The sequence below is a fragment of the Sparus aurata genome, chromosome 13, assembly GCF_900880675.1.
Source record: "Sparus aurata chromosome 13, fSpaAur1.1, whole genome shotgun sequence".
NCBI classification, from domain to species: domain Eukaryota; kingdom Metazoa; phylum Chordata; class Actinopteri; order Spariformes; family Sparidae; genus Sparus; species Sparus aurata.
In genome coordinates, this window is record NC_044199.1 from 29,782,517 (window position 1) to 29,801,103 (window position 18,587).

The following is an 18,587-nucleotide window of genomic DNA, read 5'->3' on the forward strand; positions in this document are numbered from 1 at the left end:
TTAGTTCCACTCCTGATCAATCTCCTGATAATTTATTAATTCATCGATGAGTGGATTTTTTCAATATGAATGTCAGAAAACATCTTTGAGAAGCAGGGAGAGAGATTGGTCTCCAACACCTCCTCTTTTCCCCTGCTGTGTTTTTAATGTGTTAACACTCTGTATCAATGTAATCACGTGTGTCTCTCACACATGTCTATAACCATCAGCCATCATAATGTGTTCAATAAAGAGAAATTATCCTTATCCACATACTTCTCTTGTGCATTTGAATCTCTCCCTTCATCGTGTCTCTGATAGTTCAGGAGAAGTGGGGACTTCCCTTCCCGAGAAACACTAGTTCAAATATTTGCCGTGCATGAAGCGTCGTGTTGAACTTTGCCCTCCAGGTTCATGCGCGTTCCCGCTCCTCATTTATAACTGGAATCAGGTATTATGGGTAACTTTTACGACAGCGTGTGCGCTTTGTTTTTGTTTTTGTGTTGCCATTCACCACGAGCCTCCGGTGCGCTTCTTCCTCCCGTCACACTTTTTTTTCCCCCCAAATCAAAAGCGGGTAGATGCAATTAAAGGCCATGCGCGTGCCCGCGTCGAGTAAACCCTGCTGCCCCTCCGTGCACGCGGGCGCGCCCAGGGAAAGAATTTTGAGGCCGCGCGCGCTGGTGCTGGTGTGACTGTTGTGACTTGTGATGAATGGTGAAGCTCAGACAGAACTCTAGGAACTCTGTGTGAATATATATGATGATAAAATCACCTGAAGTTTAACATTAACTCCCTCTAAACCTCACAGACTCACCACATGTGGATGATGAAACATTAATAGAGCCACTACAGGAGATAAACTCACGCTCAAAGCACCCAACTGTCCAGACACTGACCTGTGAGTGACACAAACAGACTTTTAAGTGTGGTAAAATATTAAGGAGATATTAGAGAGCTACAATATGAGATTGTTTTTCCAAAAAAGGCAAACTCACTTTTTAGACTGTCATATATACTACATGTAAAGATGAAACAGCATTGGAATATTATTGAGGTACTCCAAGAGGATTCATTGAGAAACATTATAAGGTCGACAAAACACACAAGTGCCAGACACACACTTAAGGAACATTATTGACACGACTTGAGATGTATTTTTCAAAAAGGGGCGTAAAAGTCGACTAACTCGTGTCACACTCACTATCAAAGTGCATATTGGTGTAATATTATAGAGACATTATAGGAAATAAATCCACCACATAGCCTCTGCAAGCCAAGATAAACTGACTTCTGACCTTCAGACACACTCGATGTTATCGTGAATTGCTATGGGAATATTGTAATCACTGTAAGAGACACTTTTTACACCTTAAAGTCAACATAAACTCACCTTATGTGTCACAGACTCACTACTGTTACAGAAACTTTACGGAGCCCCTGCAGGAGATCAGTTCACTCTCACTGCTCCCACTACATGTGTTAGAAACACTGTGAAATATTAAAGGAGTATTATCGAGCTGCTGTAGGAGATTGGTTCTCCAAAAAAAGGCAGCTCACTTTTAAAGGATCACATGCACACTACAAGTCAAGATGAAATATTGAAGTTCTCCAGGAGGATGATTTGTGAAAAAGCCACCAGAAGGTCAATAAAACCAATGAAAAGGTGAATTAGTGAAGGAATATCATAGACACGGTATGTTACGGAGCCATTACAGGAAATAAATTCATGAGAAAAGAACCCGAGGGCCAAGATAAACTCACTTCTGAGCATCAAACATGCTAAATGTTATGCTGACATACTTAGGGGATATTATATTACTGTAGGGACGTTTTTCCAAAAAGGCACCCGAAGGTCAACACAGACACGCCAAATAAAGATAAAACCAGTGATGTAACTAAGTACATTTACTCAAGTTTTTTTCTGCTACATTTTGAAGGCAAATATTGTACTAACTGTAATCCACTACATATATTTGATTACTTAAGTTACATGCTGCACGGGAGCGAAAGAATCACATATTAGATCATTTTATAAACCATCAGATAAAAGACGTTTCACATGAGATACTGCAAGACTTTTACTCGAGTACTTTCCATCTGGGTGACTTTCACTTTAACCAAAGTAATACATTAATGCGATATCTTTGTTTTTACACGAGAATGAGTTTTGAATACTTGAGTAAAAGCAAAGAATATCGTCGAGGAACTAGAATAATAACCTAGAAGCCAGCGTGAGATCAAGATAAACTCACTTTCGAGAGTCAGATTACGATTTAAAAAGGAAAAAAGAGCGTAGGATTAAGATAGAGCCACTGTAGAAGGTACATTTCCCCCAAAAGACACCCTAATATCACTATAAACTCACTTTTCATAGATAAAATATTACAGAGCTAAAATGGGATCAAATACGAGAAAACCACCATAATATCAGAAACACATCTGAGCGCCAGACGCTGAAATATTGAGGAATATTATAGAAGATACATTTTTCAAAAGGGGACGTAAAAGTCACCAGGCTCGTGTCAGACTCGCTATTAAAGTAAAATATTGCAGCAGTTCACTTAAAAAGGCATCCGAGGGCACTACGCTGATTTACGAAGGGGATATTAAAGCCACCGTAGGGGATTCTTTCCATAAATGCACCTCGAGGTCAGCATAACTCTAAAAAAAGATGAAACGCATCGCTGGAACATTATAGAGGGACTAATGATAGTGAAAAAGCCACCACGAGTTCAAGACAAACTCACTTTTGGGGTTCAGAAATGCTGAAACGTTGTGGTGAAATACTTTGGGAATATTAAAGTCACTGAAAGGAGACTAAGGAGTCCCACATAACTCACTTTTAACTGCAGGCAGGCAACAAATCAACATAAAAACATAAAACTGAAATATTCTAGAGGGACCACGGAATAATAATTTCTTGCATTTCAACGTGGCCTTCGCGTGGGTCGGTGTTTGGGCTCAGACTACCAAAAAGCCACCAAGAGCTCAAGATAAACTCACTCCTGAGAGTCAGACAGGCTCCAGGTCACAGTTAAAAAGTGAAGGGTTATTCTGAGGCCACTGTGGAAGATGCATTGTGCAACAAGACGCCCCAAAGTCAACATACAACCTCAGTTAAGATAAAATATTATCGAACTGTATAAGAAGTGCCACCAGAAGGCACCAGAAGGTCAAGATTTAGTAAATAATGGCTGGAATAGACGAATATTAGTGCCAAACTCGACATGATGCTTTTAAACACTGGTTTGGAACACAGTTTGTCGACCTGCGTCTGTCGAACAACTCGTGTGATCATTTTCTTGGAGCTGTTTTAGAAGCTGTAGTGTCCCAACACCCTCCCTCCCTCCTCCCAGCCCTATCAGCTAAAGCACACAATCATTACCGCCTCATTTGTGCAGCGCGCTAATATCAGTCTGACTGTCAGTAATATAGATATGAGGTGTCAGAACGCGAGATACGGTATTGATTGAATTCATGGCGTTTGCGCTCGGAGGAAGCAAAACAAAAACAAAACACGCAGAGGTAAGAGGAGCTGGTTTGGCGCATTTTGGAGAGTCGAGTCTGTTTCAGAGTTGCGCATTCCTGCAGCTCAAAACAAACGACTCGTAAGATCGATTATAAATCCTTAAATCAGTTTAAGAATAGATGATTGGGATATGATAATGTGAGGCAGCAGGTGGGCTCAGGAAGGTGAGCGCGCACGCCAAAAACTCCGCCTCCGAGAATCCGGTGCGATGAGGCGCATGTGGGACTATTTTCTGCACTGAGAGGTGAAACATGGCCATTATTATTATTATTATTATCATTATCATTATTATCATTATTATTATTATTATTATTACACCCGCCAAATAACAATACCCACAGAATATTAGGTCAGGCTTTTCATACTGATCCTTTTTAATATAGTGAGGTCTGGAAGTTTTCACTAAACTCATTTTGGATTAATTTCTTCTCACAGAGAAAAGGGTATTTTAGATGCGCGGTATAAATGCTTCAAAATTAACAGAAAAGACTAAATAAAATGTAATGTTTTAAAGCCCAGATAAATGCCGGCTAGTCCCATTAATCCTCCCGAAATCTTCATATACCTCCGATAATCCCCCTTCTTAAACTGAGCGGATCAATACGCCGCCGATGTGCTGCCAATGTGTTTATTGTGGCTCCTCTGAAAACAAATCACTCCGCTAAACAAAAGGACTCCTCTGAAAACATCCTTGAAATAAACCTCTCTTTTTCCTGGAGTTTTATTCAAACAAACATGTTACCATAAACACATGGGTGACTCTGAATCACCCTTTTTTTCTTTTTTCTTTTTTTTGGTTGTATACAGTTAGGCTAATGAACTTCTGCAAAGTCTTACATTATCGTACAAAACACGTTGCACTCAAGTTAAACATGCGGGATTTTTTTTTTTTTCAAATCGGTTTCCAAACAAGAAAAAAATTAGAAAAAAAAAAAAAAAAGAACAAAAACATTTTAAAGTAAAGTCACTGGAGTCAGACTGGTGGTTTCCTGCATAGACTGTAAATAGAGAGCACACAGAAGCAGTATAAAATATGTACAATAAAAGCCAGATTTCTTCTTTTTTTTTCTTTCTTTTCTTCTTGTTGAGTCTGGAATATGCTCGACACTTTCTTTTTTTTCTTTTTTCAACGTCGCAAAAATCCTGGTTTTCCATCGAGAGTCTTCAAAAAAGCAAAGCGAGCGCACGAACACACACACAGAAAAAGAAAAGCAAATCCCACCGTCTGTTTTATATGTTAGGCCTGTATATATTTACATTTATATATGTACAATGCAGCAATGTAACACGTCTTCATCATTACAAAAAAAAACAAAAACCCTGGACATTTCGATTGCTGTGCAAGTTCATTGGTAAACACATTTAACCCGCATAATCCATTTTTTTCTCTTTTTTGAAAAATGACCGCAACTAATCCAGTTTAGTTGTCTTTGATTTCTTTTTTTTTCCCCATCCGCAGGTAGCCTCTAAGCTCTCAGAACGTGTCCGTTTATCACACACACACACATATATATATACATAAACATATATGTGTATGTATTTATATTTGTAAGACGCAGCTGTAAAAATCAGCTGTTGTACTGACACGCGTTCAGGCTCGAGCCGGGGCTCTGCAGCCCGCTGTATCCAAAGGTCGGGTGCTGCTTGGATTTGAGTCTGAGGGTGGCCAGGCTGGAGTTGCAAGTGTCCCGGTAAACGCTGTACGGAGAGCCGGGAGGCCCGTACGGACACGCGGACGACGACATGGCCGAGTTGATCCCAGATGTGCCGATCCCGTTCAGGTTGCTGATGTTGTTGAGACCCGGGGTGGGCATGCCCGGCACGGCCGAGTGGCCCATCCCGGAGGCCATGGTCATGGAGGAGATGGAGTTGGGCGCCGAGAACATGGACTGCGAGGTGAGGGGGCTCATCGAGTTGAAGAAGGTGAAGTTCTTGGTGGTCAGCGGCGCCGGGGTGAGGCCCTTGTTGGTCCAGTTGTTGTAGGTGTACGCCGGGTACATGTCGTCGTAGGGCTGCATGAGGCCGCTGAACTGCGGCAGGTAGCTGTTCTTGCACAGGTCCATCTGCTGGTTCCGCTCCCGCTTCCTCCACTTGGCCCGGCGGTTTTTGAACCACACCTGGAGGATACACACGGTTAGTTGGCATGGGTGCGGGAACTAGAGGTGCTGAGGGGGGCGGCAGCACCCCGTAAAACGAGACTACGATGTACGCCGAATTTACAAGAAGGCCCAAGTGATTAAGAATTTGTCAAATAAAGCGTTTCATAAAGTTTAGAAAGCGTCTCCTAAGTCAACAACTCACACAATTGAGCGATTTTACAAGGGGAGTCTGGGGAATTTATCTCCGTGCTGCTGTTGACTGTAGTTGGTACAGGAACTAGAGGTGCTGTAGGGCGGCAGCACCCCCTAAAACGAGGCTACAACATAAACCGAATTTACAATAATTTCGGAATAATTAAGAATTTCTCAGAGAAAGCGTTTCATAAAGTCCATACAGTGTCTCTTAAACCAACAACTCACAAAATTGAGCGATTTTATAAGGGAGTCTGGGGAATTTCTCTCCTTCATCTCTAGTTGATGTAACTGTTTTGTCCTTTAGTGTTTGTGTTCAAGTTTGCCCTCTGCTGCAGTGCAAAATGTTCTCAAATTGTTACAAATTATTGTTATAATAATATCGATCAGATACACTTTATCCTGGAGATTCAAATGAATACAAAAAAAACATTTATGTGCACCAGATACATGAACACGTGTTGATCAGCAGAATCACATGAAACAGTAAAAAATGTGAATTCTCTTAATGGTCCTGATTTAAAAAACAATTCTATGTTTTATAATCCAAAATCACAGTGCTACTCCTAAACAACAGACCTGCCTCTTCATTAAAATCATCATGTTCTAATATTCTACTAAAGGACATCACTGCTGCCACAAAGAGGCTGACTTTACATAAAAAAAAAATCCCAAACAGTGAAAAATAGGAAATTCCTTATCACACTCTTCATCTCTGCATTTCTAGATTTATATTTTAAAAAAATAAATAAAAAGGTTTTAGTCACTAAAAAGACCAAAGCGTTTGGGACAGAAGACTCTGAGTAAAAGAAGGAGAAGAAGAAGAAAATTAAAACGTGATTTTATGTAATGTATATTTAAGATATGCATTTCATTTATGAGTTAAAATTCTTGCTGCAAGCGATTTTTGTAGCATATTTTAAATAATTATGCTCATCAGAAAGTGGTAGGGACAAATATATGAGTAAAATATTTTAATAAAATATGTCTATAAATACAGAAGTGGTGAGTGCGGGAATTTACTCTTTCATTAGTTATTTTTTTTTGTGGGATTTGATTTACTTTGACTCGAAACTTCCCATACAGTCACAGAAGCCGAATGATCAACACACACACACACACACATTGATATAATTAACACTGAGACATCATCGTGCCGGAGCTGGCACACAAATCAACAAAGAGTCTGATGTATTATCATTCGCAATTATTACTGAAGTTTAGATTCGCGCGTCCTTCAAATGTGTATTTTGTTACATGCTGTGTTGTTGGTGTGTTTCACCTGAAGAAAAAGGACGATCAGAAAAAGTGGCACGATCACGAACACAGGCAGTTTAAACATTCTGATCTGCTTCAACCTAAAATCTAATGAATGATAGTTTGTAGTGGCAGAACAATATTTGGTTGAGCGTTATGCTTGTCAAACTTCCTCCTCCGTGCTGCTGCTTGGTTCAGTCCACAAACTTAAAAACCAAAAAAATCTAAATGAATGATCTCTGGAGCCTTTTATCTTCGATCTTGTGTAATTTCCTCATTTACTCTTAAAAGCCCGGCAACGAAATCCAACATGTGAAGATTGCAGTCCCACACCGACTGACGCTTCTTTGATACAACATCTGCTTAATGTTCTCGGATGTCTTCGGTTTTGTTTACAGCGGTCTGTAAACAGGGCCCAGCCTGCACTTTCATTTCTGATCATTTGAGTGAAACACACACACACACACACACACACACACACACACACACACACACACACACACACACACACACAAAGGGCTCGTTTGACTCTTCAGCTCGCCTCCGTTCATTTACGCATTTATAATCACAAAAATCCGCTTGTTCCTTTTTGTAAATCACCTTTTCGTCCCCCGATGCATGTGTGTGTGTGTGTGTGTTTTTTGTTGTCTGGAAACATCAAGCTGCGCCAAGTCGTGATCGTCTTTTCCTAATAAAATCCTACTGCAACGCAAACTTAAACTAACAAGCAGCTGCTGCAGGTCTGCAACGTGGTACTCTGATCACTTAAACTCCAAATTCATCCAGTAAAACTGCTCTTCAATCATAAAAAGTGAACACAGCAGCGGAATGTGAAACGCAGACTCTTAAATCCAGACTGCTGCTGTTTGTTTGCGCATGTTTATAACGGGCTTTTTATTCATTCATTTCCAGTTGCGTCTATTGAAGCGTTAAATGAGCCCTGATATTACATAATTACATGACATATTGTTGTCCACAATAGTCGCTACAGTTTTTTTTTTTTATTAAATATTCATATAAAAACACTTTTATTTTGAAAATTCTGACCCTATTGAAAATATCCAGGAATCACGTGACTTTTGTTGTTTTTTAAAAAAAAAACATAGTTTGAGTGACATCATTGAAACAAAACAGACTTTAGCTCGAGTTTGAAATATGTATAAACCAAATATATATACTTAATGTAATTATTATTCCTTCATGTTTAGCGAATAAATTAAACCTAATTCTGGGTTGAATGCGGCTCAATTTAGCGCCTGTGTGTGTGTGTGTGTGTGTGTGTGTGTCACACTTCCTGAAATACAACCAAGCATGAATCAAACACGCGCGGCGGGAGGAGTGCAGATGACTCAGCAGAGCGCGGCCTCTGGAGATCCTCACGCCTGATCGAAACCTGACAAAATATCCGTCCGCCGCCACTCTGCGAGTCCATTTTTAATTCATAGTAGAAACAGTTTACAAGTGGCTTCATCGGACGGGGCCCGCGGGGGCTATTTATAGCCGCGCAGAGAGCAGGGTGCTGCGGACAAATTGTCCACAAAGACGTGAGCGATGTGACAGAGAGCCGCGGAGGAAACACACCGGCTGCGTTCGTCACAGCAGCGCCTCGGCTCGTGTGCGGCTGCAGCGAAAAAGAATACACACACACACACACACACACACACACACACACACACACACACACACACACACACACACACACACACACACACACACACCTCATGTTAACACGCACCAAACCCTCATTAAAGCTGAAGGTAAAACAACCAGGCCCACAAATATCACTCAATCTCATTCTCTGTCAAGCGCGATTGAACACTTGTGACCTCAGAAGGTCAAGTCCAAACACTTTAAAATGTCAAAACATTTAATTAAACGCTCCGATGCTGGAACAGAAGTATTCACGCTGTTCTTATTTTTAATTCCGACAAAATAAAAGGCTGCGCTGTTTGAAAATCTGACTCCTTGGCTCCAGAAAAAAATAAATAAAAAAATCCAGCACTCTGAACTTGTTCTGAGAATTTTTTACGTGTTTCCCTTCACTTTAAATAGCTCTGTGCATTTTTTTTTTTCATGCAATTTGAGATGGTGGACTTTTACAGGGACGGGCTGCCAGGCGCCAGTTGCTCCAAATGAAAACCAAATGCAATTGTTTTGTGTTTTACGCACATTTCTCGCTTTTTTTTCCCAGAGAAAGGAGCAGCCTGCACAAATACCTGTGTGTAAAAACACCTTATTTTCAGTCTTAACTCAGTGTGTCAGCTATTTATTCTTCCTTTTTTTTTTCTTTGAATGGGCACTATTATTAGAATTGAAGTATTCGCGTCCTTTACGAAGCTTAAAGTTGGTTGAACAAAATACAGTTCAAATATGATTCCCCCTCATGTTGTTAAATGAATAGAATCACGCGCGGTTCCTGCTCCTTGCACAGCTCCAAGGTGGATCTGGCTGCATGAAGCGTCTCCTCCACGGGGACAAATGAGGGTCCAGACTGGTGGTGATGTCATCAAAAGACAAATCCCCCATTGGCTCCATTAGCAGCGCGGATACACCCTTACAAAGGATGTCATTCCCAACACATCCAAATAGTTAAAGGCAGCTTTCAGTTCTGCTAAACTTTCAACATGAACTTTTTGAACAGGGACGTGTTTTTAGTCCCGCGTGTGTCACAAATGCGCGCACGCGTTTCAGACATGGAAGACTTAGTTTTTGGATGCGCCGCAGTTTACAGTCAGGCATGAGTGCAACTGAATATCTCTTAACGCTACAGTTTTTAAAACCTCCCAGTGATTTCTGTCAGCGGAGTGTCTCTGAATTATTTCACACATTTATAACATTTTACTGGCCGAGTTGTTTAAAGTCACTTAAGTGAGTGACGCTAAAGGTTTGTGTTCTCACTCTTTCCTCCCGTACGAACCTTTCGACTCTGTGTTGACATCCTCAGTGAAGGATTTTTCTTTTACTGTTTCTTATTTCTATATTAAAACAGATTGGCTCAGGCAAAACGTCGGTGACTTTGCATTAAAATGTTTGTGGTGACATGAAGTTCTCATTTTATTTCAGCGCACCGCTCAAACACAGCGTGACTCTGAAATTAAAGCAGAATTCAGGATCGTTTGTAGTTTTATTTTTGTGTTAAAATTGCGTAATTTTCTGTCAATATTCTTATTTATTGTGGGCATATTTAAGTTGATATTCCATTATTCATTTTGTCCACTTTTAGGGTATTTCATTTACCCAATAATATTCACATTTAATTGTCAGATCGTCTTGACGCACACATTACGCACACATTACGCACGGCCGGCGGCCCGCCCGATGGACTCTTACCCGAACTCTGGCCTCGGTCAGGTTGGTCCACACAGCGATTTCCTCCCTGGTGCTCATGTCCGGGTAGCGGTTCCTTTGGAAAGTGGCTTCCAGCTCCTGCAGCTGCTGGCTGGTGAAGTGAGTCCGCTGCCGCCGCTGCTTCTTCTTCTTGGGATCGTCCGCGTTGCCGTCATCGCTCCGGTGTTCGGCGCTCCTCTCCTTTTCTGTGTATCACAAATCGGAGGGTAAATTACTGTGCGTTACAGCTCGCGTTTGCTTTGAACAGCATGCAGATAAAGGATATTTTTTCTGCATTGAAGAATATGAGAATTTGCATCTTAAATGTCAAACGATTCAGGCTGAAAGTATGTGCAACAACGTGCAAAACAAAATCCCCCTAAAACTTTCGGTCAGCTATAATAAAAACGAACCGTCCTCGTGAAATAAGCAAAGTCAAAGCTGTAAATAAATTATACACAAAGATGTCTGTAAAAAAAATAAGCCTCGGACGAGAAGTGACAGATTACAGCCAAACATTTACAAACATGCCTGTGAGTTCTGCATCGACTCCTTCAGGCATGCGCCTCTTTTTACACTTATAGATCAATATTACACTTTCTTTACGACGAGGTCTGACCGCTCTTATCTCTCCACCGCTATCTTGTATTCGTGTCCCAACAAGATTGCCTCATTAAACTGAAGGGTCAACACGTGCAAAGGTTAATCACGAAAAGGGATTTGTCTCTTGAATGTTTGCCAGTAGTGGGGGAAAAAAAGGCAACTTCAGACTTACAGCAACAACATTTTTTTTTTTTTTTTTTTTTTTAATTTAAGCGTAATAAATATTTTTAACAAAGGAAACGAGAAACAATTGTCATTCTCTCGTTCTGCTATTACTTCCTCATGTGGACTGAGAAAGAGAAGAGACAGCTTTGGATTTTCTTTTTTTCTTCTTCTTTTTTTTTTTTTTTTTTTTAGAAAATGCGGCTGAAGAACAAAAAGCTTCTCTGAGAATTGTTAATACAGACCTTCTGGCTTTTAGTTTAGATTGGAGGACGGGCCCAGTATTTATAGTTTGTTTTAATGCATCTACTGACAGCAGGCCAGGCTGTTCTGCACATTTTTCCCTGACAGACCTCGGGATCCTGCCAAGTGTTTGGTTCGGCCAGCGCAATAAACAAGAAATGGGGTGTAACAGCACCAAAACTGCACTATCCCCCCTCTTATTCCTGCGCATTAAACTGTATAGCAGGCAAAAAAGACGCTAAACTAACATTTAAAGCACATGAGTTTTGTGTATTTTATCCACGTGCATGTTGCCCTGTCACACACGGAAATACATCGCCATTGCAGTGAGAAAAAAAGCAAACACTGGGACATGAATTCAACCAAAAATACTGTCTCTTTTCCCGCAGCGTTTAACCGCCGGGATGCCTCTGCGACAGCCCGTCCTAGCGTAAAAACACACTGTTAGAAGAAGGAATCGAGTTGCTTAAAAGCACTCTGACGGTGTACCTGCCAACTCTGTGTCTGAAGACTCGCTGCTTGAGTTCTCTAAAGTTTCTCGACTGCTGTTCGAAGTTCTCGGTAAATGAAACGCGGGGGCCACGTCGCGGGCCGGCGGGGCTCTCACTGCCTCTGCGATTCTGTCCAAATTCATCCCACCTTTGAAGAGAAGGATGCGTACAAGAGAGGAAACGTTGGGGTGAATCCTGGTGGGAGTGCGTAAAAGCTTCCCCCTCAACAGCCAAAAATCCACCCGCTGCCAGACACACACCACGACATGAGAGGATGAAGCACACAGGGAGAATTTCCAACCAGAGTTTTGTTCTTCCACGCAGGAAAAAAAAAAAAGGGAGAAAAGGAAATAATCACTCAGCGCCCTTTCCCTCCGCTACAGCAGTGACAGCCCAGTGCGCTCTCCTTTCTCTCCGCTGCAGGGAAACGCTTCTGGCCGCTGTGACCGAGAGTGAGCTCCGGCTCTCCAACCCACACAGGAGACACACCCATTTGTTGCGTTAAACCTCCCTAAAACGAGCGAGTCCCACCCACTGTGCCTGCCCGCTGCAAGAAAAAAAAAAAGAAAAGAAAAAAGATACCCACCCGAACAAGTTATTTATCTGACGTCAAGATAAAAGAAGTGAGAAAAGCCGCCATTAATTCACCAGACGCTCCGAAAATGTCAATGAACGGTGGAGTGAAAAATAACCAAGTGTATTTAAACCGTATTATTATTCTCTGCTATTCTGATGGACTTGTGTGTCGGCATCAGACTGGACGTTGACGTTTTTTTTTTGCAGCGTTCAGTTTCTTTCTTTCTTTTCTTTTTTTTTTCTTTCTTCAAGTCTCGGGAGCGCGCAGGGCAGCGCCTGCTCAATGAGAGTAAAATGGGCCTTTTATTCGTGCAGGCATGTTTGAAATGTGTCCAGCTGGGTGCGCTTATACACACACACACACACACGCACACACACACACACACACACACACACACGCTCTCCACACAATGTATATCTCGGATATGTACTGAGCTGATCAAACATTTGCCATCTAACGCGGGCCTGCCCAGTTACTGTTTCCTCGGTGTGATGATATGACGGTTACTGTGTGTGTGGATGACACAGTGTCGCTCTATCAGATCATTGTTTCACCACAAATAAACAATCAGGACTAATGAAAGTCAAGCACATCGGAGCTCTGTCAGCTGGACTGCAGGAACCGAGCAGGCTGCTTTAAAACGTGCGGTTAGAAAAGTTGATCTTTTCTTTTTTTCTCAACTCGTTAAAAACTGACGGAGGTCCGCAATAACAAATCCACCCACAACTTCCCAGGATGCACCAGGTAAATCTCAAGGTATTCCGCAAAGGCCTCACCCGGCGCCATCCTGACCTCAGATGAAGTTTGGCCGCCGTGATCGCGACCAACAAAACACGGAGTTATCAGTGGGACTCAAAAATCAACTTCTCTCACAAACTACACCTTTTCAATTGATTATCCAATATTCATCTGACACAACGTTAATGATCAAACTCCAATTATAAAACAACTTTTTCTAAATGTGTGCATCTTTCACCTCATATCCAGGTGCGAGAGATGGTACGGTAATATAATTGTTTGGCTCTGACGCACAAACAGCCGCCGGTGGAGGCCGCAGTGACAGGCGCGTTCTCGGCTTTACGCATTATATGTGTTGTTGTTTTTTTTTTTACAACTCTGGAGCCTGAAATAATTCTAACACAATCAGGCCCTTTAGTGTGATCTGGATAATTGGGAAGGAGATATACGTGAATTTGCGAATTCAGATCTTATGTTTCCAGGTCACGCACACACATTCAGTGGTGTACCTGTGTGGAGAAGCACGAAGCTCCGTCCACATGATCTGATCTCAGTGTGTTTTGCACTGGAGTGAAACATGCATTAAAAAAACAAAAAAAACAAAAAACAAACTTGAGTTGTGCAGCAGCTGCAGTAGAATAAAGATGTTGCTTTACAAACTTCCTCAGCGGCAGCTGGTGGTCACGAAACACGGAGGCCAAACTTCTCCGTGTGAATCAGTCTGAGGTCAGGATGGCGCCAGGTGAGGCTTTGGTGGAATACTTTGAGATTTACCTGGTGCATCCTGGGAAGTCGTGGGTGGATTTGTTATTTCAGACCAATAAGGGTTATGTCATTTAGTTTGGGTTTTGGTTTTTCGGGCATTTCAACGTCTTGGGGGGTAGAGTATGTGCGCGTAATTCACCTCTGTGTGCGCCAAACTCTCTTTTTTAGCGTGATTGCGCATGTGTAGACCTCCCGCAGAATGTCATGTTCTCCTGCAGTAGAATCTTAACATTGCGGTTTTTTGTTTTTTGTTTTTTTGCGCAGGAGTCACACACTCTTTTCTCTCGAATCACGAGCAAAGTCATCTCTGAGTGACTGGAGGGCCGAGCAGCCTCTTTAAAGGAGCAGTCTGTAGTTTTGGGGGAAGACATTCTAATCAGGAGAGAAAGACCTTCAGCGATTCTCTCTTTGTTTCCATGAGTGAATAAACTGAGCAAACAAACTGACGTTAAAGGACAACACAGCTTCATTGTGTTTATTTTTATTTATATGTGGCGGACCCTGCCACCATCCTAGCTTCAAACGGTGTTCAGGACCCTATTTTTCCTCTGAGAACAGCTCCTTTATTCAGTTATAGAAAAAAATACATGTTTCTATTTTCCTCATCAATATTGCAAATATGAAAACTCTGAGCTTGAATTTCTTCTCCAAACCTACAAAGTGCTCCTTTAAGTCTCTCCTCTGCAACATGAGACCATCTGACCCGCCGCCTCGCTGTGTCGCCTACATGTGTCAGGTAAAAAAAAAAAAAAAAAAAGCGCACCGGCTCAGGCCTCACCGTCTGGGACTCGGACTGTCACCGGCGCCAGTCTCGAGCATTTCGAAGCCATTGTGTGACAGTGACTTCTGACATGAGATCCCCGTCCGACCGGAAAACTCCCCCCCGAAGGCCCTTTCAGAGGACAATTGTTCAAGCTCTCAACAATCACTTTGCTTTCTCCGTCTAGATTTGTTCAGCCTCTGAGTGCGGCTCACAGAAAGGCCTGTGAGGAATCTGGAGTCACATTTTTAAATTGTTATAGCAGAACTGTGGCCTGTTGTGTGTTACTGAAAAAAAAAAACCCCATCCTCTGCCTGCTTTACGCGCGTTCTGAGCTGCAGCCAAGTGCGTAAAAATGGTTTTGGAGCGCTATTTTTTTTTTTTTTTTGCGCAGGCAACACACAAATTCAGCAGCAACCATGATGGCTTGTGCGGAAGTGACCCGAGCTACCTGGTCACCTCATTGTGTCAGCAGGTGGTGTTTACTATGCAGGGTTGTAGGTTGGTGGGTACATTGCGTGTCCGTGTCTCTCGGTGGGTCATTATGAGGCGTTGTTACGAGCAGTAATGTCCTGAAAAAAAAAGCCATTTTCTCCACATCATATGGCTGCAAGTACAACATGAGAATAAACCCACTGACCCTTTAAATCCCCGTTGGAATATTAAAGGATTTACAGCACATGGAGATTTTCCACGGAGGAGTCGCTGTGTTTCCACCGTCCTCTCTGTCGTCCAGCAGATATTACAGGCTGATAGATGGGGCTAATCTAAATACCCAGCCTCCTCAGCCCTCATCCCTGCCTGCGCCCTTCTCCTCCTCCTCTGCTCTGGAGGGCACTTGCGTGTGATGGATGACTTAAAAAGCCTTTCCATCCGGCAGGACAGGTTAAAGGCCAGTGGCAACGCAAACACTCATATTTTTTTCTTTTCTTTTCTTTCTTTTTTCTTCCTCCAAGAAGTGAAAATAAACTCTGCGAACTCCCGTTAATTACACACTAAAAACACACGTGAAAACACAGTCTTGGTTTGGTTGAGGAGGAGAGAAAAAAAAAAAAAAAGCACACGCACGCACGCACACACACACACACACACACACACACACACACACACACACACACACACACACACACCGAGTCGAGCCAACAAAACAAAGCATATAGAAAATTAAAGCGGGCGAGAGGACTCAAAGGCAGGACAGCAGCGGAGATGTAACCGGACACGGAGCGTAACCGGAGAAGGACAGAGCTGATTATTTCCTTGGTGATGGTCCAGGGCCTGTTTGACCTGGAGCCTGACGACCAACAAACTAGCCGACAGACGGGGTGCAGGTGTAAATAAAACAACGACCTCTTATCACAAGGAAAACATAAAAAAAAAACACGCCATAAATGCTGTATTTTTTTAGGACTTTATGTGATTGAATCATTCCTAGTTGGACATCTGCGCATTCATACATCCCCCTGAGTGCTTACTCAGCCCAGCAGCCGTTTACTGAGGCTTTAAGGGAAAATAAAAAGGTTGATAACTTGAGTTGAGCTGAAATTAGTCCTGAAAAAATGTCATTTATCGCCCAGCTAAAGGAGTTTGTTCGCAGTCGTGAATCACACACATCCAAGCTCCTATTAAAAACGCTCACTGTCCCCTAAAAGCTCTTCATCTGTTGTTTATTCGTCTAAACAATAGACACATAATAATTATGTGTCCAGTGTGTGTCGTCCTGTTGAGCACCTGACCTTTAAGCTGAAGCCGTTTTAATATCATAAATGTTTACCTCCTGGAGGGAAAATCAGATTTAAATATGAATGTACCCAGAACTCGAACATTTCCCAAACTTTACGCTCCATCTTTGATTCTCTGCTCTGTGATTAAATCCAGATTTGCAGAAAAACTTCTTTCTCGGTCGCGTCGTGAGAAGAAAAAACACAAACTTCTGCCCCCCCCCCATCTAAATATAATTTTTATGTCTTGTTTTTCCACTTTTCTGTTTTGTTTTTTAAAATCGCAAAACGAGCCACCAGGAAACGATTATCGTCAGAACGACCACACGACATAAAACAAAGACAAACTATGTGGAAGTAAAAACTCGACGACTCTTCGTTCTGCTTTTCATTTTAATTTCCCCGCGAGCTCGCATTTGCGTCTCATTAGCTGATATATCCGCGTATCAACGTGTCTGTGCCGTGCGCATTAATTCATCTGGAGACATGTTGCGTCCATAAAGCAGAGGAGGCAGATGTTCGTAACACGCACAGCGCTCACGTTTCTGATGTTTCGCCAAATGGACAGGTTGCGAAGAACGAACCCTTTAAAATGACAGCTTCTGGTTCTGTATGTAGCATCACATCATGTGTATGTAAATATGACACAGTGCAGAGAACGAGTCATACCTGGCTCCCCACAAGAAATCCCATTCTTCGACAGATTCAGTTCCATTCCAGTTGCCTGAAAAAAACACAGAAGAAGAAGAAGAAAAGCTGCATCAGAGGACAGTTTTCCTGCGCGTGTGTCACAATCGTCATCTCTGATAAACTCCATGAAGCTGAATCATAATAATCATTTCACACAACGTTGCTACACCACTGGGAGCTCAGGAAACACTTTTCCAGAAAAAATGAAAACATAAACAATAATTACAAAAGCGATGCAGCCAAAACAAAAAATAAAGAAATGTACTTCACTAATGTTCCTCACAGATCTTTATGATTTGGACCCTCAACAACAACAACCCTAACCCAACATCACACACACACACACACACACACACACACACACACACACACACACACACACAGCCGCTCTTATCTAAAGGAATCCCTTTGCTGTCTCTGTCCTCAGTAAATCTTCGCCCGGCTCCCTTCAGTCCCTCCGCATGTGCTTCATGAGACCCCAGAGATCAGCGCAGAGTTTATCTGGAATGTTCTGCAGAGATCACGGCAGGTTATCGGTTTGACATCCGCCTGACAGTGATGCCAACGCCGACTACTTTTTCTGCAGGCTCTCCAGAAACCGGTGCTGTGCGTAAAAAGCTCCATCCACACGCGGCCTCTGCGCGGTCACTGCATCCTCTCTGACCCCGAAACTAACACACGACGACACACGCAGGAATCACTCACTTTTAAATTCCCTCCGCCTCCGTCATTCTCAAAACGGACACGTTTGTGATTCATATTTATTTTTATTTTTTTTTGCAAACATCGGAGGCAAAAGAGAGAGAGAGAGAGAGAGAGCGGGACGGCGGCCAACCTTCTGACCGAAAACTCCTGACGAGAAAAGGAGAGAAGCTGTTTGACTCACCAGTTAGCTCCCAGCAGAGGCAGACGACAGAGAGAACAAAAAAAAGGAATAAAGCCCTCAGTTTTCCTCCATGCAGGTGTTCAGTAAATCCACTTTACGCCGTCGGCTGCGCGTAAACGCTGCGTCCGCGGTAATCAGCGCTTTGGTCGCGTCTCCGCGGCGCTGCCTTGGTTTTCTTCACACAGCGCTCTGCAGCACGCCTCGAGGTGACGTCACTGCACCGCAACCCCCCCCCCGCCACCGTCTCTCTCTCCCCCCCATGTCTGTTGTCATCCTCCCCGCACCTTCAGCCTCATCTTCATATTCACAGCTTTTAATACTCGAGTTTATTGTCAGCCTCATCTTCACCCTCATCCTAAAGTCTGTAACTATAATAAGAATAACAACCATAATAACAATGATGATGATGATGATGATGATATAATAATAATAATAATAATAATAATATCAAGAATAAAATAAATATAAAGGTAATAATAATAATAATAATAATAATAATAATAATAATAATAATAATAATACTGTGTTATATAATAATATCTCGTCCATATTTCCCTCTCTGTGTGGA

At 42.3% G+C, this 18,587-nt stretch overlaps 1 protein-coding gene across 2 annotated transcripts; it reads right to left on the minus strand.

Moving 5' to 3' along the window:
• Positions 1 to 4,202: 4,202 nt before the first annotated feature.
• pitx1 (paired-like homeodomain 1) lies at positions 4,203 to 18,179 on the minus strand. Of its 2 annotated transcripts, XM_030437078.1 has the most exons (5): positions 18,020 to 18,169; positions 17,113 to 17,167; positions 11,884 to 12,033; positions 10,390 to 10,592; positions 4,203 to 5,628 (listed from the first exon to the last, which is right to left on the minus strand). In XM_030437078.1, exons 2-5 carry the CDS (start codon positions 17,156 to 17,158, stop codon positions 5,080 to 5,082), a joined length of 948 nt encoding a protein of 315 aa, XP_030292938.1. In that variant the 5' UTR covers positions 17,159 to 17,167; positions 18,020 to 18,169; the 3' UTR covers positions 4,203 to 5,079. The 2 variants fall into 2 exon arrangements, with proteins under 2 accessions (XP_030292938.1, XP_030292939.1); XM_030437079.1 differs by lacking the exon at positions 11,884 to 12,033 and having other exon boundaries at positions 18,020 to 18,179.
• Positions 18,180 to 18,587: the final 408 nt, after the last annotated feature.

Bases quoted from the DNA above. Each gene is read 5' to 3' on its own strand.
- pitx1 (XM_030437078.1), bottom strand. From the start codon at position 17,158: ATGGAACTGAATCTGTCGAAGAATGGGATTTCTTGTGGGGAGCCAG. The intron at 10,593-11,883 runs GTACACCGTCAG...TGTGATACACAG, and splicing joins TTCAGACACAGAGTTGGCAG to AAAAGGAGAGGAGCGCCGAA. The intron at 5,629-10,389 runs GTAAGAGTCCAT...TGTATCCTCCAG, and splicing joins TGACCGAGGCCAGAGTTCGG to GTGTGGTTCAAAAACCGCCG.